Genomic DNA, 26,534 nt, shown 5'->3' with positions numbered 1-26,534 from the left:
ATGGCAGTTCAGAGTTTGTTCCTTCTTCTGATGGACTGAAAAATTGTTCGGCATTTCGGTGATGATCAGCTCCCTGAGGACGTGTTTGATACCGGCTCGGCGCCAACTTATCAAATGGGTTTTTTTAGATCATTTGAAATTAAAATTTGAACACCAATCTCCGGGTCAACTATGGCACTGTGCGTGACCCGCGGCACTGGCGTATACGGTTGACAAAACTGGGGTACTCCGTTCCTAGATACTTGTCAAGAAGTGTGAGAAACAGACATGCGCGCTGATAAATCTAACGACCCCCGGAAATTCATGATGATGTGGAGGTTTCCTGCAACTTGTTCTGCACCAAGACATATCCGTCCGTTCGTGTTTATGGCTTCGTATACACGGTCAGGGGCCCTCGCAAAGCCAATAGATTAATAGGAAAAGTCAGAGGAATCACTTTCGTGTCACTCTCTCACTCCGATCCCAGCGTTAAATCTCGCTGGCCGGGCTCCTACAGTTATTACGATGTGGAAGCCTCCTTATTAGGGAAGATCTTTCTTTTCAGCAGAGTACTTATCTCCAGTACTACTAAATTTAGCAAATTACTCCTGGAGGTTTGGAGTGTCTCGAAAAAACAAACATTTTTCGCCAAAGGAAAAATAGATCCTGCTGCACCAGAGGTAAAGGAATAGAGTAATGTGTTGGGCGCGAAGGATAATATACCAATATTAGCTGCAGGTATTCATGGGCACCTGGTGGTTCAGGGATCAGGACCATCGCTCTCGTATCACTCTCTCGCGTCTTATCCCGGCGTTGAATTTCGTAGCTGGCGTGCTGGGTGTCTGATCGTGAGACGTACTACTTGCGCTCATAACTGGAGCCTGGGTGGTGCTGAAGGTGTCGGCTGCTTCTTTTTCTTACCGCAGATTAGAGGTAACTAACTCGTAATAATAATTGATCGGGGGAGCCTCGATCGTGAGACGTGATGGCGACTGGCGCGGCCCATTGGTGTATACGGGCCCTTTGTTGAACAACAAGGCTATGGAAGCAGTGTATGCTGCACTACCAACTGGGCCTACATTGATGGGCTGTTCAAACTACACGGCTTTACGGCCCAAAGGAATCTGCAGCCCGGACAACAGCGTTTTGCGCGAGTTCTTTTACTCCTCTGTGTTTCCGGCCGCGGCGGCTCTGCCGTTATTCGAAGCCAAAATCCTTTTCTTTTCTTCAGGAAAGAACAAAGGTTTCGTTGTCTGCGCCGAAGCGCAGATGGAAGCACCTGGGAGCTGACACGTTACGCGCGGGGGCCCTGATCATGAGCAACGTCCGCGGCGATGATAACAAACCCAAAGCGGTTGCGCCGCGTACGCAGATCGTCGCGACCAGAAGCAGCAGCATCACAGCAGTCAGCAGCTTGGGTTTTCCGGCAATTTCTCCCCGAAAGCTGCAGGCGTTTACAACCGTTTCTCGTCGCGCCCTGCAAGGCTGCAAACACAAGAAGCACCGCCGGAGACACGCAAATACAGTCACCGGCAGGAGGCAATTTCTTTCAATCTTTCCTTGCTTTTCAACTCAATTTTCTGTTGCTCGCGTCGCCGCTCCGCGCATTTGTTCCAGAGGAGGTTGTGATCGAGTCGCTTGATGCATGTTTCTTCTGCCAGGTAAAAGGAAAGGAGGAGCAATATGAGGTTCTGGTCTCTGTTGGCCGTGGCATGGATGCCTGTTCTGCAGGTCCTCCTCGCAGGCTTGCTTGGAGCCTGCCTCGCGTCCAGCCGGTTCAACGTCCTCACCTCTGACGCTCGAAGGCACATAAACAAGGTCGCCCTATTCTTGAATCTAAATCTAACACCCACTCATTCCCATACAGTGACAAAAAAAATCTTTTTTGTTGTTTTACATTTTGCAGGTTGTTTATGTTGTGTTCGTCCCATCGCTCGTCTTCTCAAGCTTGGCAGGCACCGTCACGCTCAAGGACATCGTTTCCTGGTTCGAACTGGCCACCTGCGAGCTTATTTACACAGATTGGTGAATAGTAGTATGATGTTTGATTTACTGAACTTGATGAGTTAAGGTGGTTCATGCCAGTGAACATGGGCATCATATTCCTGATTGGGGCAGCTCTGGGTTGGCTGGCTGTGAAGGTCCTGAGGCCAGGAGAACACATGCAGGGACTTATCGTTGCTTGCAGCTCAGCAGGCAAGCTATCTCTTACATAGAATTGGGCCGTTTTATTTTAGAAAAAAAATCAGTCAAGATTTGTAAATGCTAAGCTAAGTTGCATGCATATTTTTCAGGTAACTGGGGAACAATTCCTTTGATGATTGTTCCGGCGATCTGCAACGAGGAGGACAGCCCCTTTGGTGATGCCAGCACCTGCAACTCCCTCGGCCTCTCCTATGTCTCGTTATCGATGGCGGTAAGGCTGTCCTCCCCTGATTGATTCTGTCGAGGCTATCATGGTACATTTTGGATTCATAAATGTTTCATGCAGCTCGGAAATTTCTACATATGGACTCATAGCTACAGCGTCATGAAGAGATCTGCTCAACTGTACAAGAAATCTCATAATAATCACCTTCCAACTAACATAAGGAAAGAAGAAAATTCAGGAGAAGATGCAAATGGTCACTATAGGGCTTTTCTTCCCCAACCATCTGGAGAATTCTGCGAGGATGTTAGGAGTTCCATTGTACTGTAAAGATTTGAAGAGTGCAAGTGATGAACAAATCTTAACTTCTGTGAGTTTTGATTGTAGGTCAGTTCTGGCTTGCCTTCTAACCAGCTTGCAAGTAGCTACATGTACTACTTAAGAAGAGCAAAGGATTTGTTAGTAGAGATGCTGAATGAACTATGGTCACCTCCCAGTGTTGCTGCGGTATGTGACCTGCTTTGCACCATCATGAACTCTTGAATTCAGATATAACTCCTACCACTCTGCAGCTCATAGGGTTTGCTATCGGCACAATCGACAAGCTGAAATCACTTGTTACGGAAGAAGATGGCCCTCTTCGAGTAGTCCTAGATTCGGCAAAGTTACTAGGGTGAGTCTAAACAACAGCAGCGCTGCTTCATCTTTTATTTAAGGCTGCTGCATCTTTGATGTCAATCTGCTGCTGACCTTCTTTTCTGGGATGACACCCCCAAACTTGGGAGCAGAGGTGCTGCAATACCGTGCACTGTCCTCATACTCGGTGGGAACCTTACAAAAGGTACAGTTCAGCCATTGTCTAACTTTATCCATCCCTTCCATTCCATGTTTACAAATTTTCTGCACGGCCAGGCAGGGGCAGGACGTTGATGAAGCCTCTGGTAGTCGTGTCGATCATCGCGATACGCTTCGCCATCCTCCCCGCCTGCGGGATCGGCGTGGTCAAGGCGGCCGGCGAGCTTGGGTTCCTGCCGAGATCCCCCCTGTACCACTACGTGCTCCTGTTGCAGTCCACGGTTCCCCCAGCCATGAGCATCGGTATGCAGAGTTACAAGATATTCTGCTGATGAGTGTGTTGGGGCGGCTGTGTTCTGAGATGCGGTTTCTTGGATGCTACAGGGACAATGGCTCAGCTGTTCGATGTTGGGGAAGAGGAGTGCTCGATCGTCTTCCTGTGGACGCACCTGGTTGCCGCCATGGCGCTCACGCTCTGGTCCACTGTGTTCATGTCACTCGTGTCATGAGCCCGTATATCCATCCAGCTGAAAGCACTCGGCAGTTGTTGAGTTGTGACAGCATATGACAACGGTGCTCAATCTTCTTACAAGTCCATTCAGCACAGGAGAACATTGCATCAGCACATCTTTAATGTGTTCTAGCAATGCTTAGTGGCAGATCGAGTCGACCATGGAAAGAAACATTGATTTGCAAGTAAATGTGATGTAATGGGCATAATAAAAGCTCTTCCGTAAAAATAGAGAATTTTAATCGATTCTGTAAAGAGAAATTCCATGCGCCTATTTTGGTAACGTCAGAAAATCACCAATATTGAAAGAATTGACTCAGGATACAATGTTACAGTGAAAAAATATGGATGCACTAATATTACAGTTGATTTGTACATTTTCATAAGAGGGTGAGCTGCAGCTTTGGGCGGTGAGGCTGAGGCTCGACCACTTCCATATGGATCATAACACTCTGCAACACAGCATAGCTTATGTTTGCTCCGGGCTTGGTTACTTTCTGGTGCACCTCGTCTACTACCCAATCAGCCCCTTTGTCTCCCTTCGCTGTAAGGTAGATGGGCCCTTCTATGCCAAACCTGTTCAGAAGAAACATAGAGAGAGCAGATGATGTTGAAGTAGTTATTTTGCAGGGAAGCATTTGGCAAAAACTAGAACTCTCCCTGGTTGAGAACAAGAAAAAAAAACATAGGGCTGTTCCGTTCATGCCCTGCAAGAACCTTAACAAAAACTGGTCACTACCTAATCCATGGCAGGACAGAAATGATAGTGAAGTAAGGGAGATTGCATTGCAACTACTCACCAATAGTTGGCAAAATAGACAGGTTAGTGTTGGGTTTCAGGTCAAGACATAAAAAAGTTACTATACATGCAGGCCCACATATCTAGTATTTGTGGCTCCAAATTATATACCCAATTAGTACCATATGATCATGAGAGAGAGAGAGAGATACGTACTTTGGGACGAAGACTATGAAACCATTTGCCTTGATCTTTACTATTCTAGCTTCAGTGTCGACCGGCCTACACAGTAAAAAATGTAGCAGTATTGATAATCCTCGCAAAGACCGTTCAGAAAATATGAGTACTCCTAGAACAGACAACCATTACTTGCTACCTTCATCTTAATCATAATTCAACATACTATCTACTGCTAATTTATAACCATCTGATCCCATTGACTATTAAAATGTACCTTGTCCTGAAATATATGAGGGTGTGGAGCTCAACCGATGCTCTGCTTGCCATCTGGGCGTTTCGGTGCCTATAGTTCAAGTCTGACAAGACAATAATGTCAGCACCAAAAGTAGCACACCATATGAAGAGAGACACTGCAGTAGTGCGTTGGATTGCTTACTGTCAGCGATGCCTGTGAGTTGTGGACCATCCTGAAAGACCGGTGGAAGTTTTGCAATATCTAAAGCAGCAGCTAGCAACCTATGGACAACAACATCTGCAATGAATGGGACATAGAATCAGACACAGCGTTTGTAATTTCTAGGCTTCCTATGCTTCTACAGCTTAGAATTGTATAAATAACTAACTACAAGCTTCATGCACAAGAGGGATGCTAGACCATCCATGTGTAATGCATGTTTGTGGATGAAATTGCTTCTCTGTCCTTTAACAGTGTCTTATATAGTTATATAATCTACACCACGTTACAAAAACAATCATTTTGTACAAAAGGTTCATGCAAATAATTATTCCAACTGAACTTTCCCACTAAGTTAATTAGCTCATAGGCAGGACAAGAAATAAATCAAATAATCAAGTGAAGGGTTCGAGAACAAAAAGAATTAACCAAGTGAATTACTCTCTATGTCCTACAATCATCAATCAATTTCAAATATAGTATCTTTGAGCATCAAATCATCAAAGAGCAAAGGAAAATTAACCTGCATATCTGCGAATAGGAGAAGTGAAATGAGTGTAAAGAGCAGACGCGAGACCGTAATGGTAATACTCAGACAAGCTCAAATCTCCACTGCAGAAATAAACTGCCTGCGTGTTGCAAAAGGGAAATTATATGGATAATTGGATATAGTAGCAATCAATAAGCCAGAATGTGGCAATATATATGTCTTACTTGTGTCATGCATCTAGTTGCCAAAATTCTGATAAGTTTGTTGAAGTATGGGTCGTCTCTCTGCATGTCAAGCAGTAACGATGCGTCAGTATAAAAGTCCAAACAAATATTTACCCTGCTACAATGAACTGTAAAGTAAAATAATACAGGTCATTCTCACCTTCGCGTTATCAAGTGAATCAGCTAATGCTTTTGAGGATGACACGTCCAGATTTAGGCCAACAGAAGAGGCAGTACGAAGTAATGGCTCAAGCATCTCCTTTGTTGGGCTAGGATGACGCCTGATGCATATTATAAAGAAGGCAGGCTCAGAAAAGGTGAGGAAGCAAAATGATATGGCAACTTCAGAAAAGAACTAGTATGTTTTCTGAAAGCACTACATAAATATTCAGAAAATAGCAGTCACGAATAAATATATAAGCGATTCCTTGGCAAGGATAAACGGTAGTCAAACACGACTTTTTTTCCTCATATCTGCCAATATGTTCCAAATGGCAATTTTGGTATTATTGAGAATGAGTTCATGAACAACTGTATCTATGCAACATGGTAAATATACAGAGACATGACAATCGTAACAATTTTTGGCATCCTGCCTCATTGGAGAGGTCGCCAAGTGTACTCAATTATGAATAACATGCGATCAATATTTCTAAGGTTTTTTTTCCTATAGATTCAGGTATGTTTGACTGCACAAAATACCAGAATGGTAACCTACAGATGACCTGAAACAAGATAAAAGAACAGAACAAATGTGTACCTTAGCAATGAGCACAAGGGGTAGTGCTTCAAAATCTTCTCTGCAACAGAAACATTTGCTGCCAGCATAAACTCTTCAATCATTTGATTTGCCTCACGAATTTGATAGATTCCTGTTCAAGTTGAGTGTGAGGAGTACTTCATCTTTAGAAATATAGAGATAGCACACCAATCCGGTTTACAAATATACAAACCTATGTCAAGAGGATCATGAGTTTCACTATCAATTTCAAATTTGACTTCTGCAGAAGCAAGAGTCAGAGCCCCTCTTTCGCAACGTCGGTTTCTCATTATCTGTATAAGCATTGACAACATAAGCCAAAAATAATATTCAGTAGGACATAATAATGGACAGGAATATTTCTAGCACCGCAAGATAGGATAACAGAAGAGCAAACCTTTGCTAATGAATTTAAGTTTCGCAAGTCCACAGTTAGCGGATCGACCAAACGGCTGCAAATTCAGGGGCAAAAAGCCAAAAAGTAATCTAGTTTATTTAACGTTTTTAACCTGTAGGCCAACTAAGATTTCTACTTTCACATATAAGTATGCTCAAGCTGAGAAAGTCAAATGACAGGAAGTACCTGTCATCCATTCTTGCTTGGGCTTCCACATAAGACATTGCAGCACAAGACTTGATAACACTCTTTGTGTATCTTGAGGATATGATATCAGCATCAGGTGTCATTTCCTATATACGGAATAGTAAAAAAATCACTTCAAGGAACACAGGCACAAAATCACTTCAAGATAGTAAGATAAACAAGCATAATAGCATATAAAAAATTGTCAATTGCAGGTGATGATAATGCTCTGCTCATGGTACCGCAGCATCATAAATGAGAAGCTATATATCCTTGGAGATGTCTTTTCTTTGGGGAGAAGGACAATTTATTACGCTTCTAATCACACTGTACAAAAGTCTTGGAGATGGCTTTTCTTTGGGTAGAAAGACACCACAACTTATGTATAAACTAAGTGCGCAACAATAATGACTCAAATCATCGCAATACACTAATGAAAAAGCTTAGTGAAAGCTGAAACTGAAGACACGTGCAAAATCATTTACTATATCTCTAAGCTTGAATGTAGTTTGGCCAATATGAGTTCTAGCTAGCAGTGGCTGTAGTTGCTGGTAGACAATCGTTTTGATGCCTTCGTGCAAAACTTGGCCGGACTGTTGCACTTCTTTAGATACTTTTGGTTGGTAGGCGGTTGTCATGTCATGTGACTCATGTTCGGCTTTCTAATAAAGCTGGGCTGAAAAGCCTTTTCTCTAAAAAAAAAAGTTCTGGCTAGTAGGAGGAAGGCAACGTGTACGTCTGGTCCAAACAACAAACCTTTTCCAATAAGAGCAGAAAAACTAGTAACCACATTTAAATGTCCTTCTATATCCTACATGCTGATTCAACATCAGCACAATTTCATGAACTAGACTCACCCAAATGACGGAGAATGCCAACCTCTCAACATCAGCACGGAGAGAACAAACATCTGGAAAACAACATAATTCAGAGAAACTATCAGTCACACCTGCTAGCATGAGTATTATTAAGTTGAATATGCAATACCGTATTTGAGTTGATTCAGGAATAAAGCAATTCAGTATACATGCCATATAAATGATAGTGATACCTTCAGTTAGAGGCTTCGGAAGCATGTCAATCCGTTGCCCAACAAGATAAACAGAAGTAGCCCTTTGTGAGGCCTCCTCATCAAGGGGGGTACCAGGAAGGACAAAATTAGTGACATCAGCAATATCTAGTCAGTCTAAGTCAAGAACTGCAATCCCGCATCAATAGTAGCATTATAAAACGTGCATGGAGTAAATGAGAATGAAACATGAATCGTATGAATCTCCTTTGACAACAGATAACTTACGTGACCCATCGAAGATAAAAATTACTTCGTGGCCAGACATAAGAATGTGAGCTGCTAGCATAACAAAAACTGCATAGATATCAATTATTGCATCCGCAACGCTCAAGCCCATTTTTCATATGGAAATTAAATCAACCTATTTTCTTTTAAAAAAAACCATTCAAGTGCCTTTTAAGGTTGCATTAAAATGAGTAATCTTCTCATCGAAATGATATATGAATCAAAAGGATTTACAAATTGAGTTTTTTCCAAGCAACAATGCCGTAAGTTGTGACTAAACTATCTGTCATGTGTGGACAGCTCGAACCGAGGTAAATGCAACCCATTCTAATCACAATTGAAAAAAGTGAAGCCGTCATCAACTAAAAAGGAAGTTGAAAAGCTTAGAACACAGAATTGACTTGCATTCCAAAATTGAACTTTGTAACTAAAAAAATAAACTGACAGAGGATACGAACTCCGACTTCAAAATTCCCATTTGGAAGTGGTGTACAATGTAGTGCGTCATCAATATCCCTACAACCTAAAAGGTGGTTGAACTGTAAGAACTCAATCCAATTACAGAGATAACAAAATGGTATACGCATCCTAATTAACTGTCTCGCAAAAAAAAACTTACCAGGTGGATCCACACTAAAGACTCTCACATGACGCAAGTCTTGTCTATTAGGATTAGCCAAATCATCAGGTGATAATGACCAAGGCAAAGGTGGCAAGCAAGCAAGAACTTGCGTAGAGAAAGGTCTTGTGTTAATGTCATTCTCAATTAGGACAACCTGTTTCATGCATAAATATCAGTTAGCGTGTTAGTACTAAGTGCATGATCCTATATGCACCAACTAATTTGGATAGAGTAGAATCAACTGCAGCACCAACATAGTAATTGTAATTGTTATCCTGCATAGTACTCGGCGCAGCTGTAAATTTTAGGTACAAAAACTTGCCTCTGTTTCGGTTTCCTTGTCACCAATATCTCCTATAGTCCGGACGTAGTGTCCTGATGGGTATCGAGACAGGACATCCCATGAATCAACTGCAACGACAATCCTTTTATTTAGAAGATTCCCAAGCTGCCTAGTTTGAATACGAATTTTAGGAATTCTTCGATCTTTCGACACAAATAGAGCATGAGCAACACCCCCACTACCAGCAGGCATGGGCATTGGCTCCAAGGACCCACAATACCTGTGGTAAAAGCATTTATGCATCAAAGAACATAAAACAAACAAGAAGTTGTAATAAAAACTGAATGTTTGGTGGATGAAGCAAGTATGGACATAATCCACATTGGCATTATACAGATAGCCATGACTGCATGAATTGTGAATCTTCTCATGGCATTTTTCAGGCAAGGGTCATAATTAAAAAAGAATAGCATCCAAAATTTGTAGAAACTCACGAGTTCCAGTTCCGCTTGATGATACCAACAATCCGTCCAACTGGACGACTGGAGACAGAAGCAGCTGATGATTCAACTGTTGATTGCGTGGAATTGGTGTTCCGTGGAGCATCATCAGCACTATTTGGAACCAAATGGACATCCTCTTCATTATCATCTTCTGAAATAGCACAAACATCCATTAAATAAGAAAAATGAGATGCATGAAGAATTGAAGAACATACCATCATCATCTGCAATGAAGGACTTTGACTCATTCCATTGATCTTGTGGCAAGAGCTCAACAGCAACTATATCTCCATCAAATGCCCTGTTCATATTTGAACGACCACGAATAATAATCTCATCACCAATGCTCTCACTTCCAACATATGCTTCAAATGGATTGTAACGATTAACTCGAAGCTTCCCTTGATGGAAAATTCCGCAACGCAGACCAGATGTAATCTCTGACATAGGTTTATGCTGCAATAATATCAAGAAAGCATATATTATATGTGAAACTAGATGGTTATTGTATCAAAAATGCACAACAGAAAAATGTGTAGTTAAAAAAAACTATACCTCACTGTAAATTACTTTCCTTTTGGATGGTCTAAGATCTTCTACATCTTCCATGGTAACATCTCCACTGCTTGGGACAACGACCAAATCGAGCAAACCAGGCTGCGCAAGCGATCGTACATATGACTCGACTGGAACCAGAAATAGTTTGTTGAGGCTACCATAAAATCATTTTTTCAGTATTTTTAAGGGATTCAGCTATCAATTTATTGTGACAGAATATACAAATTATACCTGTCTCTGCATTGAGACCTTCTTCGGTAGCTTTCCGTTTGTTATCTCTATCGTTTGTAATCAACATCACTTTGGCACTCTCACCAAGATGACTTTGGTACCAACGAGCAGCAACACGAATTGCTGAATAAAAACCAAGAGCCAGTAAAGAGCATAGCATACATCAAAATTTGTATGTAATAACTGTAATGAGATGTAATATAAACCAAGATAACAAAACAAATTGGTACCTCTATCATTACGATCATTAGGGCTCTCCCCAACCATCTCTTTCACGTAAGTATCCCTGTTTTTTTTCAGTAAATTCGTAATGCTAACCTTTGTTAGAAGATATAAGTTGATATGAGCATCTTACACATCTAAAGTGACACAGGGATAAAATCTGTTGCACATAAATAAATGCATATATAATCATGTACATGCTGCTAAAGTCGAGGGGACTTGCCATACATGTATGCCGTCTGTACAGAACACCAATTGAACACAGTTTTAGGAAAGATAAAATCAACTTGCCCTCATTTAGAGAATTCACTAAATATAAGCGCCGTTACCTTATTCCTTGAATTTATTTCGTCAATTTTGAAATGCTAGTAACTTAATTATACTTCTATACCTACTTGGTGTTTTATCTGCACCATCCCATAGACTAGAAAGTTGAATTTGTTTTGCTTCAAATAGAAACATAGAAAATGCACCCGATACTCGCAGCTAACTAATCAAAACAAGCACTGGGAGAACCGAGGTAGAATTCAGGCACACCTGTGGTGCTCGTTGGTGAACACGAAGAACCTCCGCGCGGTGTTGGTGCATAGTGTTTTGATCCTGTTGTACACAGAGAGGTTCTTATTCTTCACCTCATCCAGCACCACCGACAGCACGACAACATCCTCAATCGCTGGATTCTCCAACAAATCGATCTGCAGCAAGCTCTAGCAGCATCAGCAATCGGAACCCCCCAACCGGACGCTACCCATGAGGAGTGGGGAGCGGGGAAAGCAGGGCCATACCTGGTGGAGCACGACGTTGGTGTCCACGACGAGGATAGCGGCCGCGTCGACCCCGAGGCGGCGAGCGGCTGTGTCACAGGAGGAGCAGGAGGCGGCGCCGCAGGGGATGTCGTCGCGGAGGTAGTGCTCCCTGACCACCTGCGCAGACGGGAGGACCGGGTTAGCTAGGGTTTTGGTGGGAGGGGGATGGCTCGCGAGCGCGAGAGAGTACTAGCGACCTTGACGACGCGGCCTTGCTTCGTCTTCTTCACGAAGGACTTGCTCTGCAGCATGTTGGCGAGGTCGACGGCGCGCAGACGAGCGGCGGCGGGGAGCGTGAAGAGGGCGGACCTTCGGCGGCGGCAGAATGGAGGAGGCGGCGGCGGCGAAGAGGAACAGGGGTTTAATAGGGTTGAGCTTGATCTGGGTTTGGGTTTGGACTCCAATCTGTCCGTTCGGAACTGGTTTTTCATTAGACCTTCTCAAATGCTAAGTTTCGCATGGATGGATATTTAGCTTGTTTAGTTGTTATTTGTTTGTTTTGCAAATTAATCTTAGACAGTATGATTTGTGTATAATTTGTACAATAATTATAATTATAAGATAAATTTGGCGCAACACAATTCAACGGCCGCAGATTGCCTTCGGATAATTGAACTATATTATGATTTGCTCATGTATGAAAAACTGAACGGTTCTTTTAGACTAAAATGTGGAACATTCTATATACTTGGCCGACCGATTTATTTTAGTCTTTCTATTTTCAAAATGGTATTGTCAAAATGTATTACTCTCTCGGACCGGTATAATTTGTCTCAAATTTGCCCAAATACGGATGTATCTACGTGTAAAAAACGTATAGATACACGTAATATTTCGACAAGTAATTCCGGCCGGAGGGAGCAGTAAATTTTATCCCTAAACTTGTATGAGTGGCTCACTCTCGTCTGAAAGCATATCCACTTGAATAAAATGTTCGATGTGGCAGTTTTATTTTGCATTTTGCCACTATTTATTGCTTACTTATTTTCTCGACTCTTCACTTGGCTAGTACAACATGCGGCATGTTGAAGAAGATCCCCAATTAGTGTGTGTTTTACTGAAGTGAGTTACTTATACTTCCTCCTTATTATACAAATCCACGTCATTTATTTCCGAACGGAGGGAGTACATGTTTAGGGGCAAAACTTGGCATAATTTATTTACTTTTTCAAAGATTTCTTGGTGTCCACTATCCGAATTCTTAAATTAGAGCTTGGAAACCTTGTGAGATGAGACCCTTTGTTTCTTTTTGAGAGGGAGACCTTTTGTTTCTAGTGATTTGGTGAATTGGATTTGATTGTTCTCCAGGACCCTTAACTTTGACTAACAGAGAGGTGCCATACATGCGCCGTACGTTTCGCCTTATCCCGACACTGATCGGTGACCACCCACAGATTCAAGTCACAGGAAGCTGCGAAGCACCGCATGCACGCATAAAAGAAGATGTAGCATGTAGGGCGGGAAAGCAGTGTCAACAGACTCAAACACCACACGCACACACTGCCAGAGCAAATCGAGGAAGGTAGGAACAATATCCGCCTTTGCCCGAACGGGTGGCTGCGGCGCAGGCAATCGTCTTATCCCCCGGCCGCCCGTCCCGGCGCCACAAGCCCAAGCCTCTCCCGGCCCGATCCACCGACGGCCGCATAAATATACAGGCTCACCACCTGCTCCTTTCCGCCTAGCATCAGCAGAAGGAGCAATGGCCGCCCATGCTGCTCTCGCCGCGTCCCGCATCCCCACCGGCCGGCTGCAGCACGGCAAGGCCGCCTCCTCCAAGCTGCAGAGGCTGGACTTGGCCGACTTCTCCGGGCTCAGGCCGGGGTCCTGCTCCGTGAGCGTCGCCGCCACCAGGGAGGCCTCCTTCTCCGATGTCCTCGGCGCCCAGCTCGTCGCCAGGGTACGTAGTTCGTCAGAGCTAAGATATGGGTATATGCAGCCTAAATTTGGTTTCGGTTAACTTGATCGATCGTGTCTCATGTGTGCGTGTGCAGGCGAGCGGAGAGAACGCGGTGAGGGCGCCGGCGGAGGCGAAGCTGAAGGTGGCCATCAACGGGTTCGGACGCATCGGGCGCAACTTCCTCCGCTGCTGGCACGGCCGCGAGAACTCCCCGCTCGAGGTCGTCGTCATCAACGACAGTGGCGGCGTCAGGAACGTAAGCAAAACCGAATAAAACGATATAATTAGTCTCGGACATGTTTATGATCTTGCAAGGAGTTCATCTAAAAAATGATCTTGCAAGGACTGATTCAGAAGAGAACGTGATGTTGCCCATTTATACAGGCGTCCCACCTGCTCAAGTACGACTCGATGCTGGGCACGTTCAAGGCGGACGTGAAGATCGTGGACAACGAGACCATCAGCGTCGACGGCAAGAACATCCAGGTCGTCTCCAACAGGGACCCGCTCAAGCTGCCATGGGCCGAGCTCGGCATCGACATTGTCATCGAGGTATATAAGCACATACATACACAGATCCCCTTGGCTAAAGTGAAACCAAACTGAAAACTGACAGTGCCTTAACTATACCGTGTCGTGAAGGGTACCGGAGTGTTCGTGGACGGCCCCGGCGCCGGGAAGCACATCCAGGCCGGCGCCAAGAAGGTCATCATCACCGCCCCGGCCAAGGGCGCCGACATCCCGACCTACGTCCTGGGTGTCAACGAGGAGGGCTATGACCATGACGTCGCCAACATCGTCAGGTACCCACCCTTCAAATGCAAATCCATAGAAACTACTACTGTTGTACTATGTTGCATTCATCAAACATTCAAACTCTGTTTTCTACAACAGCAACGCTTCCTGCACCACCAACTGCCTCGCGCCATTCGTCAAGGTCTTAGACGAGGAGTTCGGTAAGAAATTCTTCCTTTTCTACCTTCATCTGAACCTGAATATCGGATATTCAGTCAAGGCATCCATCAGGAATCTGACTGTTGTGTGGTGCGTGCAGGAATCGTGAAGGGAACCATGACCACAACACACTCCTACACTGGCGACCAGGTGAGCTTTCGTGCAAAGATGGAATTAAAGGAATTCCTTGGTTGATTGTTCACTCACTCCATGGTTGCACGTCTCTTGAACGAACAGAGGCTGCTGGACGCGTCGCACCGCGACCTGCGGCGTGCGCGGGCGGCGGCGCTGAACATCGTGCCGACGAGCACGGGAGCCGCCAAGGCGGTGGCGCTGGTGCTGCCGCAGCTCAAGGGGAAGCTGAACGGGATCGCGCTCCGTGTGCCGACGCCCAACGTCTCCGTGGTGGACCTGGTCATCAACACGGCCAAGACGGGCATCACGGCCGACGACGTGAACGCGGCGTTCCGCAAGGCCGCGGCGGGGCCTCTCAACGGCATCCTCGACGTCTGCGACGAGCCGCTCGTCTCCGTCGACTTCCGCTGCTCCGACGTCTCCTCCACCATCGACGCCTCGCTCACCATGGTCATGGGCGACGACATGGTCAAGGTCGTCGCCTGGTACGACAACGAGTGGGGATACAGGTCAGCCAGATCTGTCAAATGCCTACAGCTGCAATTCAGATTAACATGAGATGTGATTTGGGTTCTTTGGTGTTTGCAGCCAGCGCGTGGTTGATCTGGCGCACCTGGTGGCGAGCAAGTGGCCGGGATCGGAGGTGAAGGGCACCGGCGACCCGCTGGAGGACTACTGCAAGACCAACCCTGAGACCGACGAGTGCAAGGTGTACGACTGAGCTTCAGCTCGTCTCAGCTCAGATCGGGGTGTTGTAGGTCACCGAGGCTGTTCTGAGATTGCGACCAAGCACGTACATACATTGTCCTCTATATGTCAGGATTCCGGCGGAACAAACTAAAATCTAGTACTGCTCTTGGATTGGATCTCGGGTGTTGTGTTGTGTTGTTTCGATAGAGAAGATTCTTGTTGGCGGGATGAACAATTCCCCTGCGAGGTGTACTGAACTCGATATATATGCCAGCGTTTTACTCTTATGACTTTGCACAAACTTTGCAGTTTGACCTGTGTGTGTACTTCGTTTATTTCTTAGAAAGTGTTTTTTTTTCGTCTCTCAAATTGTCGTCAAGTTCATTTTTCGTCATTCAACTTTCAAAACCGGACACTAGGGACGGATTTAAGGCGGAGGGCTCCCAAGATCGCTACCGCGGATGGTTTTTGGTCAGGACCAAATGCTAAGCTAGCTAGGCGCACGTCACCAACGCCGCCTTCGTCCTCCGGCTCATCTTCCCATCCAACCATTGTGACTGTGAGCTCGTCGCCGCCATCCTTCCTCCCTTCCACCTCGTGTCCGTGGATCCCACGCTGCCACCGCCGCCGAACATCAAGATCGAGGCAAGTAGAGTGCAGCCATGCTCCAATGGCCGGCCACCGTAATCCCACGCATCCTCTACTTCAGGCCTTACTCCCTCTTCAGCTCCGTCAGCCGCACCCGCGTCCCCGATACAACCCCAGCTTCATCTCGGTTCTACTGCCGCAATGACGCGTAGTTGTCGCCGCCACCGCTCCGAGGCGACATGTACGAGCTCGACACGTGATGCCGCTCGGCGGCGTGGTGATCCACCAGGAGAAGGAGTTGAAGTCGTCGCTCGAGAAGGGACCGTCGCCGACCCTGGAAGAGTACTTCAGGCGGAGCTAGTTGAAGTAGCAATACCTACTCCACAGAGTTGGGCATAAAACCATTCATGGTGGCGGGTTTGGGCAAAACCTTGTCACGTGGATAGATAATGGTATTAGACCTGATTCATGGCAAATCATATTCCATCACGCTGCGACTTACATAAATGTGAAAAGACATTCACACATGGACACGCGTATATTCAAGCTCTGTAATACGTCTCGATGTTTGTGTTTTTCATTAGGAAAATCTCGATTGAACTAAATTGCAAATGCCAAAGGCTCCGAAAGATGCATGGTCGGCGTCGGATGGCGGTGAGGCAGAGCTGCGGGATGGAATGATATTGGCGAGGGACGCGACACGGCTAAGTGCTATGAACGGTCCGATGACGAGTCGCCAAGGGCGTGCACCTTTACGTCCGGGCCATCACCTGCTAGAAGAAGACGCCAGTGGGAGGGCCGCCTCGCCGTGTGTTCGAGTCGTCAATGGTAGCGGAGCCGAGGCGGGAGACCAAAAGTAAAATGAAATACTTCCTCCATTCATAATTCTTGTCTTAAATTTGTCAAAAATAAATGTATCTATTTTTAAAAAATGTCTAGATACATATAATTTTTAATAAGAATTATGAACCAGAGGAAATGCTAGAGACGAATTAAAGTTATGAAAGATCGTCTATGAAAAAATTGCACCAACCTGGCGAATGGATCGTCGACAGCGAAGCCTGTGGCGCGTGGATTTGGTGGCCGAGTCGCCCGTCCGTCGCCGGTATCGGCCACGCCCACGCGCTGCTGCAGTACAACTTGTACAAACTGTACCATCCGAAAGTCTGGGGGGAAGCCTGAAGTACAAGCCGCGACCGTACTGGACGGGGATGCTAGTACTACTTCCTTCGCTCCTAGCTTCCCCTGTGTACTGCAACCAACCAAGCAACCTGTACTACGGCTGCTCCCTCGAGCGCCCGCGGCGGGGCCGGGCAGATACAAATAGACCAGCGACGTTCACCAATGGAGGCACCACCATCAGCAGCTACGGATATTTGGGATTTTTGGGGTTGGGATTGGGGGCTGGAGCAGCAGCGGTGGAAGGGGCATGCAGAGGAGCAGGGATGATGGGGGGTTGTACTCTGCTTCTTCCCCTCTCGTTCTCCTGTGCCTGCCTCTTCCATTCCTGCTGCTACCGCCGTGCTCGGTGGGCAGGGCTGGGCTTCTGCCGGCCATGGCACGTACTGGCAGGAAGACTCGGCACAAGGAGACGAGGACTCTGGTTCTCTGAACCCGTCTCTGTAATTCCATTGCTTGAGAGTTCAGATCTCTGAATTTATACTCTGTTTTTTTCTTTTTTGCTCGTTTCAGTGGACCTGTTGACTTTGGAAGCCATGCTCAGGATCTCTGAGTTTCTGGACTTGTCTCACGTGGTTGCAAGGGAGCGGCTGAAGACCTGAAGTCAGAAGCCATGCCTACCTTTGCACGTCCAACTTTCTTGCCCATTTTATATCCACAAAAAGTCTGATGCAACATGTTCATTTCAGTGAAAAACATTTGTACAAGAGATTCTCTATTTTTCGAGTTACCTGGAATGTTTGAGAAATTGAGGAGATTAATTTGTATATGTCTGAGTCTGACCATCCTCATCCCAACCTCTGTTTTTTTGTTCTGAAATGTCGGTCCCTTACATTTCTAGGAGGGGTGTTACATTTCGAGGATTTTCAGTGACAGTCAGCAGGGTCACTTACTAGCAATGAAATGTCTGAGTCTGACCATCCTCATCCCATCCTAATTCCATTTCGAGGACAATATTGCAGATATTTGAGAAATTGAGGGAGATTAATTTCTTTTGTAAAATTCTAGGAGGGGTGTTACATTTGGTTTCAATAATTAACACTACCTGATTCCTGTGTCTTCCTACCTTAGGAATGACTTGAGATAAGCTGGCAAATTTTCAGTGACAGTCAGCAGGGTCACTTACTAGCGATCTATGCACTGGGGGGTACAAACAAGCTCGTAATGTTGTTAACGACACATCTCTACACACCTCCATGTCTGTCCTTGGTCACCAGCTAATCAATTGCTAACACAAAAATCCAGTCCCCATATCTCCAACGACTTAACCATTCCATCCAAATGAGATGTATTCCCCCACTTTAATTTGCCCTACTCCTCCACTTTATTCAGACTGCATGCAAAGTGAACACAAATTGATCAGACATGCAAGAAACATATTCAGAAGGGTTCATGGATCATCTCTGCAAGCAATATAGTACTGCTACTATACGGCAATCTCTATAACTCGGGTCGCGTTAATTCATTACCTGCAATTCCGGGGCACGCTCCAGGACACGAAGAGCCTGTCCTGGTTCCTTGTGGCCATGAACCTCCTCCAGTCCTGGAGCATGAGGCTCAAATCATCCACCTTACGGCGCAAGCCAACACAACAGTTAGCGTGCATGGTGCAGACGGCGCTGAGGTTCCTGCTGGGCTCGCATAGTCCCCCAAAGAACTCAGTGCTGAGGAACCGGATCCGGAGCCCGATCTGGGCCACGTAAGGGTCGCCCTTGATTATGTTAAGCACGTCCTGGTCATGCATCCCCGGATGCCTCTCCCTGGCCGCGTACCAAAACCTGTAAAACTCCACCGTCTCCGTGTTGGCCCTCACGTAGGCAAACCCGCCGTTGGGGGAGTTTTGCAAGTCGTCCGGATCGCCCGTGAAGTGGTCGCAGGCGATCTGGAAGTCGCCCTCGGCGTAGAGCCGAGGGATCGGGCTCCGGAACCAGACGATGTCGGTGTCGGTGAAGATGAAGCTGAACCCCTTCTCGAGTACCTGCCGGAGGAAGTCGATGCGGCGCCACATCATTTTCAGGTACCCGTCGGTCATGAAGTTCTTCTGGCCCGAGAAGTCGACGCCGTCCGTGGCCACGGCCAGGCAGTGCGCGTGGATCTGCTTGCACCGGCGGTGGGCGGCGTTGTCGAGGGATACGATGACGAGGTGGTCTAGGAGGTGCCGCGTGTTGTCGCCGATCCGGAAGCTCTCGAGGAAGACGTCGACGACGGAGCCCGGGGCAGACCATGCCGAGTTCAGCGTCGTCAGGATCACCGTGTCGTCCGCCATGGCCGCGGACCGCAGGACGCGCTCCAGCCGAACGTCCTCGCTGTCGCTCTCCTGCACGCGTGCATGCACCGGCGCGCCTTGGTCAGTCAAAACTTGTTAGCATTAGCATGCATGTACCGTGAAAAATGTCGCCTACCTAAACAATGTATACCAACAAATGGGGGGAATGCTGTCCGAAAGAGAAATGCGCGGAAATCTTTTTTGTTTTCTACTACTAGCAACCAAATGTGGAAAATTCTCACACGAGGAAACTGAAGCGGGCACGTTACATGCATCACTGGGACGAAATTGAGTGGACAAAATTAGAGATGGGCCAAGGGAGAGCTCTGCCTATGCTATAGAACTGTGGAAAGTTCCGACAACGACGAAATTGAAGTGGGTACGACGCACGTCACATGCATGCTAAACATATATACTCCCTGCATCAAATTAAACACTGGATGGATAGTATTAAAACCTAGGTAGCAACAAATTTGATCATAACACTTTGCAATACCAGTTTGGGAACTAACCCGACCCTACTAATAACCTGGTCGTCGGTAAATTAATCATCTCATTCATTATTTTAACGTTTTAAATACAGTTGTTTGTATGATCGCTAATTTGGTAAGAAAATGACCACGAGGTAATCGTGGACCAAAATTGCGCAAGTAACTTAACCGTCAAACCGAGCAACAACGTTTACTACCACTAGCAATTGGCTGCCGGAGTAACGAGGGTATTCTAAGCGACGACCGAGAAAACTGAAGAAACGATCTACAGAACCGTAAATCCCTGCTTTTCGCAAGGAAAACCATGATGACAGCGGACTTCTCAAAAAAACATACGGAGTAACAAGTTTGTCTCTCGAGAAGAACGAAGCAGAAAAGAGAGGATCATTGACCAAGAACCGCTGCATGGCGTGATCGAGAGGCAACCCAAGACTTGATAGTTGATACTACGAATCCGTAGAGGAAGGAGAGCGTTTCGTTCCCGCGTACGTATATACACGTACGTACCTGGAGGTCGTCGACGAAGAGGCCGTCGTGCGGCGGCGCCCCGGCCGTCTGCTGCTGCGTGGCCCAGGGCATCAGCGCGGCGGGCTGCACGAGCACCCCGGCCGGCGCCACGGCGCGGTACAGCACCAGGCACGGCAGCGCCACCGCCGCCAGGAACAGCGCCGCCGTCGCCAGCCGCCTCGCCCCGGCGCCGCCGCCCTCCTCCTTCCAGGCGCCGCCGCCGCCCTCATTGGCGGCGCGCGTCGTCGGCGGCGCGGCCATATACGGGTTTTATAATTACGAGGGCCTGATTAATTTCCGGCCCAATCCACGGACGCCCGCCCCAAAGCGGAAGCGGGAGGTGGCCTGGCGGGGGGGTTAAAGGCGCGGCCGCCGTGCGGCGCCGGGATTCGGGCCGCGGGGCAGGAGGAGGAGGCGGCTCGCGCCAACGTGAGGCGGGGTTTAGCAGATGAGTCCTCCACGTCTCTCTGTATTCTACTAGTACTATTCCGCATCCCGCATTACTACCGGCTATCAGAAATTTAGAGTCGGAATCAGACATTTAACGCTGAGGACACGAATTTAATTGGAATTGGAAAACTCTATCGCTGAGGGCACGCCGTTTGGGGTTTCTCAGCATGCATGTCTGTGTTCCTAAACACTGACTGAACGTCTGTAACCGTTGCCATGCTGCTTTCTTCTCAGTTACAGAAGATAGGAGTTTCGTCGATCAGTTTCTCAAAAGCGTCTATTTTTTTCCTTCGGAGGGGGTAAGGTCTCTCTATTACATTTAGCCATGCTGAGTAGACATTTCCTCTTTCTGCTCCTGCTCAAATGCCCTTCTTAGTACTGTCGCGGCAACATTGTCGTCCATTGCCAAATGCGCAGAAGCTGCGTCAAAACAAGTGGCGATCGACAAAGTGGAGAACGGTTTGTTAATTACTGGCAACCCCGTGGGGTTAGTTCAGCTCACAAACGTTCCTATACAAGTCATGCATTTATGTTCAGGAAGCAATCAAAGGCAATCACAGCTCACAAGTCGCGTGAGCGAACTAACCTATGATGATGCATGGGAGGGATTATGTGTGAGTACATGCACATTGCACAAGCTTAACTAACCTATGGTGGGACAACTTATGTGTGCATCCATGCTCACGCTTAACTAACCTATGGCTGGACTGGACTACGTTGTTAACTCGTTATACATGCATGGCTCCCAAGTCCTAGCTTAGCAAGTTAGCAGCATGTGACCGTATCTGGACATTAAAAGATCGTTTGACCCTCAGCTGTTGACATCACAATATGCGGCAAATTTAGCAGAAGAGAAACTTGAGGCCAGCGCCTATAGACATAAACAAGCCTTGCGCGTGGTCGCAGGCTCTCGATGCTGGAGAAACAGATGTAAATACAAATAACCACACAAACACAGACGAATCTTATCCACAACCAACAGTAGTCTCACAAGGTTTAATAGCTTGAGACCAGATATTTATGCTATAAACCGTCTACTGCATAAAAGTAGATCTACACAAGCAGAGTTCATGAATTGCATTCAAAACTTCGAGGCGTCATTTCACTCATCGAGCATAGACAGCTGATTCCTTATTCCAACAAATTAAAACTGAAGGTACTCACCAAAGGAGGAAAGTGAGAGGGGTAGAAGACAGGAGTTAACTTTATGCCAAATTCAAACAGATGATTTGTTCATAGAACTAACATTCATGATCCTGGCATGGTGCCCATCATGCTCTAGTCACCAAACCTGTGCATCCAAAAGGAATCCAGTTGGTCAATGTGACTGAATGATAAACATGCAGTACAATAAAGTACAATCTCAGTGACTTCTAGACATAGAGTGGCCTCATAAAAGGAATAAAACAGAACCAAACATTATCATAGGAAACACAAGAAAACAGTTTACGTTTTCTGATCCTGCTTGAGGCAAAAATGTTGGCGTCCTATTGGATAGCAAAGATCTAAAACATACTCTACTTATCGAAAACAGTTTATGTTTTCCTGCACCGAAACGGGGTAAGAATCAGTGGGTTTCCTAGTACTCCTAACTAGCTTTCCCTCTTTCCTGTATCCCCCTGCTGTTTGTGAACTCTGTATTTCTGATATGAAAGTAATGGAAAGAGGGTTGGCCCGATTCAAAGAAAATGAGAACTTCCATAGGTTGTGGTGAATACCTTTACATGGGATACAAACCACCTAGAAGGTCATTATCATTAAATGGACACTATAAAGATCAAACTTATGTGTGCACTCAAAATTGCAGTTCACAAACAAGGGACTGAGCAGAACATCACTTTGAAAAACAAAACACCTGACAGCACAGCAACGCCTAAATTTTTATTAGCAAGTTCAAGCAGTGGCCATATGGTATTAAACTTCATGTGGTTGGCATTTCTAGTCTAGTGCAAGAGGCATGTAAAATGTAAATCATTGAATTGATATAACACCATATTTGCAGAAAGCAGACAATATCTAGAGTTTTTGACGGAGAACGATATCTAGAATTAGAATTGAGGGACAATTTTCTCAATCTTCATTGCTAGGTCACTTAGAGAAAAAACTATCAGTTCCAAGGGGATGGATAACAGGGCCTCCATGCAGTTAAGGAAAACATAAACAGGGGGACCGGGTGTCAGCATTCCATTTCAATGGCTATGTGATATTGAGAGAAAAGCCAACATTTTGTGGAATCCAGAGGTTGGTTGCGGACCTGCTTTTAAGTAAAGGATGGTCAAGAAATAATGTCAAACAGTCAAAGGGCTCAGAGGCGGAGACAGGCCCCAGGCACACCGGGCTGTGGCCTGGGGCGTTGGCATGTTTTTCTTCATACTTTTAGCACTGTTCAGCTCTGTTTAACACTGTTCAACGAAGTTGGCCTGGGACGGCCTGGGGCTCGGCCCAATCCTGGCTCCGCCCCTGAAAGGGCTGATACTTTGGGCATTTTGAATTCATGCAAGAACTGGTTGTGAGAATGGCCTGGGTCACCCAGTCTAAAGAGAAAAAGATAAATTCTTGAGAAAAAGAAGAGAAAACAATAGATACATGTACAGTTTTCTACAGAAATATGTGCCTTATGAAGTACTAGTTTAATTTTCTTCTGGTTACTTAAAAGCTGGTCCAGTCCCAATATGAAATGAACTCAGAACAACCAAGAAAATTGAGGTTAATTTTATGCAGCCTTTTGACCTGATTAAATTGATAGAACAAAGCAAAACTGAAAGCTGAAGCGATACCTTGCAGAATTTACAAAGAAAAAGTGAGACGATAATCTAGCAAGCAAGTTCGCCAATAAGGTTACGAAGTACTAGTTTAATTTTCTTCTGTCACATATAATCAAAACAGCTACCACCTCTGTTGAGATCAGTATAAAATTAAAAGGCTCCGTTAATACATGAAAACCAACCATTAAAACGAACTACAGATCATGATTTAGTTTTGAAGCTCTAAACATCCCCAGGCAGAATAGCAGGAATTCACCATAGCTTTTCAGCTATGTAAATCCTTTTTGCGTACTTAAAAGGCACTATGCGCACCAAACATTCACAGATAGTATCCCAAATAGTACACAACTCCGAAATAACACCAGAAGTGGTTTAGATAACATCCAAATGCAGGGGTATGACATGAAAACTGATCCCAGATTCCCTCTTACATTGGTTTACAGATCCAGCCTGTTAACGTGCATCAGGCTTCCATGAATTGTGTCGAACTCAATACAATATGTACCAATCAGCTGTAGGGGTCAACTACCGCAAACCCTAACCTATGCATTGAACTACCCGGCATCAGAACTTCACCCAATCAACCTAATATTCACGCGGATTCTCGAAAGAAACAGGGATGAACGAGAAGGAGCAGGCAATCACCTGAATCATCCAGATCGGGCAGGGACCGGATCAGGCGAGCTTTGCGGTGGAAGGGATGAGGGGCACGCCAATGGTGGCGCCGCCCTTGACCTTGGCGCCCCCCTGCGCCTCGCGGATCTTCTGCATCTGCAGCATCCGTTCCATGACGAGCTCGTACTGGCACTTCTCGTACGAGTGGCGCTCGGGCTCGCACTTCCAGGGGAGGTAGAACTCGGCGACGCGGCACTTGTTGAGCGGGATGAGGAGGTGGGCGCACTGGTCGCGGTACGGGATCGGGATGCGCGCCTCCGCCATCTCCGCCTGGGTCGCGATCTGCGGCTTCGAGGTGCCCAGCTGCACGCCGGCCGCCGCCGCCGCCTCCTCCATGTTTCGCCTTGTCTGTCGCCGGCGAGGTCGACGATGGGTTGTCCGGGTCTGGTGCGGTGTGTGGTTGGGGCGAGTGTTGTGGGTTCGGTCGCTTTGGGCTCGAACTCGAAGGTCGACTATTGAGCCTGCTGGGTTTGGGCCCGAAGGGCGCTTCGGAATTTCGACTGGAGTTTGGGTTCGGGCTAGATTTGGGAACCGAGAGTTCGTAACTGTTAATTAACGGTGGCATGTGTTTTGCGCTTTTACTCCAATATGAACTAAACAACGACAATAATTTAGGATCGGCGAGATGAAATTTGAACTAAAACAATAACAAATAATTTAAAATCGCAGAGAGTAGTATTTTTAAATGATTCCTGAAAACTATTTTGTTGATGGTGCCAAATTTTTTTTGCTGGGGAGCATTAGCTCACATCTTCAATTATAATGGTGTTATGAGAAAAGACAATAATAATCGAGCCTTATTTGAGCGCAAAGGCTTGGTGTAGAAGTACAGCCAAGACACAACATAAGGAGACGGCGAAAGGTGTAAAAAAAGATGATTGAATACAATGGTACCATTGAAAATAAAATGGAAGAGCGCTGTTGTGTCTTGGTATTTTTGTTGTGTTTGGTACTTTTGCTGTTGATCCTGTAATTTGGGTAGCAAGAGCGCTGTATTTGTTAATGTGTGCCGTCCGGGGGTTTCCCGGTGATTGTTGCTTTTCCTTTTGAACTTCGAAACACCTAATCTGTACGGTGATTTCTTAATTGAAATCGGGAGCTCGCTCCTAGTTCCAAAAAAAGAAGAAGGAAGGATAGCGAAGTAATACTATGAGCAAGCGACCATGTTTGGTTTTCAAGACAATGGTAATGGCAGGACGAGAGCATGGGAGGTGTGGCAACCAGCAACACCAAAGAGGTAGTGGCGGTATGACGGTGCTCGTGGTTGGGGCGAGTGAGACAGTGTCAAACTGGCAAGTTGAGAATACGTTATGGAGATTTCCTCACTATGCCTCGTTTTCACAAGTTTCAGTTGGACAACTTGGACTACGAGTCTTCTTTAAGCACTATTCTTCCTCTTACAAAATGAAGATTCGGCTATAAACTACTTCTTCCTCTTATGCCTCGGCATTACAAGCTGAAGTGTGGGATCTCCTTGGCGACAAGAGTCGCTACGAGTCTCGATCACTTCACATGAAGTTTTCTCACGGGTAACTTTCAAAGTTTTTTCTTCCAATTTCTCAATCTCTTTGCATGAAGTTTTCTCACGAGTAACTTTCAACGATTGTTCTTCCAATTTTCACATTCCGACTGACGTGATAACTTTCAACTTTGAAAAAAAAAACTTGTCCAAGCTACCAATCTTCAACATTTGTCATCAAGTTGCGCAGTCATGAACCACATCAACCTCTTCCGACATGGCAATGACGGAGATGTAGATGGTATATGACACACAATGGAATAAATAAATCGGTCATTAATTCAATTTTTGTTAGGATCAGTAGATGAAGACGCATGTCTTTTTGCTGAGTTCCACAGTTGTTTCTGACTTAGGGTCACGAAATCTCTAAAATATTGGCACGACCAAAACATGATCATGACCAAAATATTGGCAAGTTGTTGTAGTTTGGATTGTAACCATTGCATATGCAAAAAATTGGTAAAATTCATGCTTGTATTTGGTTTAGAGCCAAAATGTCAAGAACAAACAAGGACATCAATCAAGTTGGTATAATTAAGGGGACCAATCGATGTATAATGAAGGAGATAAAAAACAAAGGACATCAATCAACGATTTGCCAATGCGTTCACGTCAACCAAAGGTGCTGTTGCAATTCTGACGTTCCGATTCCCAGTTTTTTTACTTCGGCGTTCACGTAAACAACGATTGGGGAAATCTCGCAGTCTCCTGCTCCCGTCACTACCCTCGTCCTCGTGGCTGTCAATTCTGGCCTGTGCCTCACCGTCGCATTGGATTTGTTCCGCGCTGCCACCGCGAACTTTGCTGCCG

General features: G+C 46.0%; 5 protein-coding genes, 1 long non-coding RNA gene and 1 other non-coding gene across 10 annotated transcripts; 3 read left to right on the top strand and 4 right to left on the bottom strand.

Moving 5' to 3' along the window:
- The first annotated feature begins 1,186 nt into the window (after positions 1-1,186).
- On the top strand, positions 1,187-3,895 carry LOC100832109 (protein PIN-LIKES 7). 3 transcript variants are annotated; one of them, XM_024457288.1, is made up of 11 exons: positions 1,187-1,518; positions 1,641-1,797; positions 1,886-1,965; positions 2,051-2,175; positions 2,274-2,395; positions 2,471-2,668; positions 2,735-2,854; positions 2,920-3,020; positions 3,136-3,188; positions 3,260-3,445; positions 3,527-3,895. In XM_024457288.1, the coding sequence occupies exons 2-11, from the start codon at positions 1,663-1,665 to the stop codon at positions 3,649-3,651; spliced, it is 1,245 nt and encodes a 414-aa protein (XP_024313056.1). In that variant the 5' UTR covers positions 1,187-1,518; positions 1,641-1,662; the 3' UTR covers positions 3,652-3,895. The 3 variants fall into 3 exon arrangements, with proteins under 3 accessions (XP_024313056.1, XP_024313057.1, XP_024313058.1); XM_024457289.1 differs by having other exon boundaries at positions 1,189-1,518; positions 2,471-2,653; XM_024457290.1 differs by having other exon boundaries at positions 1,190-1,518; positions 2,065-2,175.
- On the bottom strand, positions 3,883-12,012 carry LOC100829846 (exosome complex exonuclease RRP44 homolog A). Of its 2 annotated transcripts, XM_010230958.3 has the most exons (24): positions 11,803-12,012; positions 11,585-11,722; positions 11,337-11,494; positions 10,808-10,863; positions 10,578-10,700; positions 10,344-10,474; positions 10,004-10,244; positions 9,780-9,939; positions 9,325-9,565; positions 9,000-9,156; positions 8,835-8,903; positions 8,135-8,260; positions 7,941-7,993; positions 7,084-7,190; positions 6,898-6,952; positions 6,694-6,793; positions 6,501-6,612; positions 5,901-6,021; positions 5,741-5,800; positions 5,550-5,655; positions 5,009-5,104; positions 4,847-4,928; positions 4,609-4,674; positions 3,905-4,229 (listed from the first exon to the last, which is right to left on the bottom strand). In XM_010230958.3, exons 1-24 carry the CDS (start codon positions 11,854-11,856, stop codon positions 4,034-4,036), a joined length of 2,808 nt encoding a protein of 935 aa, XP_010229260.1. In that variant the 5' UTR covers positions 11,857-12,012; the 3' UTR covers positions 3,905-4,033. The 2 variants fall into 2 exon arrangements, with proteins under 2 accessions (XP_010229261.1, XP_010229260.1); XM_010230959.3 differs by lacking the exons at positions 11,337-11,494; positions 11,585-11,722; positions 11,803-12,012 and having other exon boundaries at positions 3,883-4,229; positions 10,344-10,445.
- A 1,068-nt stretch (positions 12,013-13,080) lies between these two features.
- LOC100829538 (glyceraldehyde-3-phosphate dehydrogenase B, chloroplastic) lies at positions 13,081-15,585 on the top strand. Its single transcript, XM_003558855.3, has 8 exons — positions 13,081-13,505; positions 13,600-13,761; positions 13,890-14,057; positions 14,148-14,308; positions 14,400-14,461; positions 14,560-14,609; positions 14,697-15,103; positions 15,183-15,585. Exons 1-8 carry the CDS (start codon positions 13,308-13,310, stop codon positions 15,313-15,315), a joined length of 1,341 nt encoding a protein of 446 aa, XP_003558903.2. The 5' UTR covers positions 13,081-13,307; the 3' UTR covers positions 15,316-15,585.
- On the bottom strand, positions 15,456-17,032 carry LOC112269870. The gene is made up of 2 exons (XR_002962087.1): positions 16,906-17,032; positions 15,456-16,764 (listed from the first exon to the last, which is right to left on the bottom strand). It is a non-coding gene; the product is annotated as an uncharacterized LOC112269870 (long non-coding RNA).
- A 224-nt stretch (positions 17,033-17,256) lies between these two features.
- MIR528 (microRNA MIR528) lies at positions 17,257-17,416 on the top strand. Its single transcript, NR_126863.1, has one exon. It is a non-coding gene; the product is annotated as a microRNA MIR528 (primary transcript).
- A 719-nt stretch (positions 17,417-18,135) lies between these two features.
- LOC100829237 (uncharacterized protein At4g15970) lies at positions 18,136-20,924 on the bottom strand. Its single transcript, XM_003558854.4, has 3 exons — positions 20,316-20,924; positions 18,521-19,368; positions 18,136-18,384 (listed from the first exon to the last, which is right to left on the bottom strand). Exons 1-3 carry the CDS (start codon positions 20,574-20,576, stop codon positions 18,363-18,365), a joined length of 1,131 nt encoding a protein of 376 aa, XP_003558902.1. The 5' UTR covers positions 20,577-20,924; the 3' UTR covers positions 18,136-18,362.
- Positions 20,925-21,700: 776 nt separating this feature from the next.
- LOC100828733 (NADH dehydrogenase [ubiquinone] 1 beta subcomplex subunit 7) lies at positions 21,701-24,645 on the bottom strand. The gene is made up of 2 exons (XM_003558852.4): positions 24,176-24,645; positions 21,701-22,056 (listed from the first exon to the last, which is right to left on the bottom strand). The coding sequence occupies exon 1, from the start codon at positions 24,539-24,541 to the stop codon at positions 24,206-24,208; it is 336 nt and encodes a 111-aa protein (XP_003558900.1). The 5' UTR covers positions 24,542-24,645; the 3' UTR covers positions 21,701-22,056; positions 24,176-24,205.
- Between the last annotated feature and the right edge of the window lie 1,889 nt (positions 24,646-26,534).

Source organism: Brachypodium distachyon, chromosome 1, assembly GCF_000005505.3.
Source record: "Brachypodium distachyon strain Bd21 chromosome 1, Brachypodium_distachyon_v3.0, whole genome shotgun sequence".
NCBI classification, from domain to species: domain Eukaryota; kingdom Viridiplantae; phylum Streptophyta; class Magnoliopsida; order Poales; family Poaceae; genus Brachypodium; species Brachypodium distachyon.
This window is presented reverse-complemented; position numbering and strand designations above follow the sequence as displayed.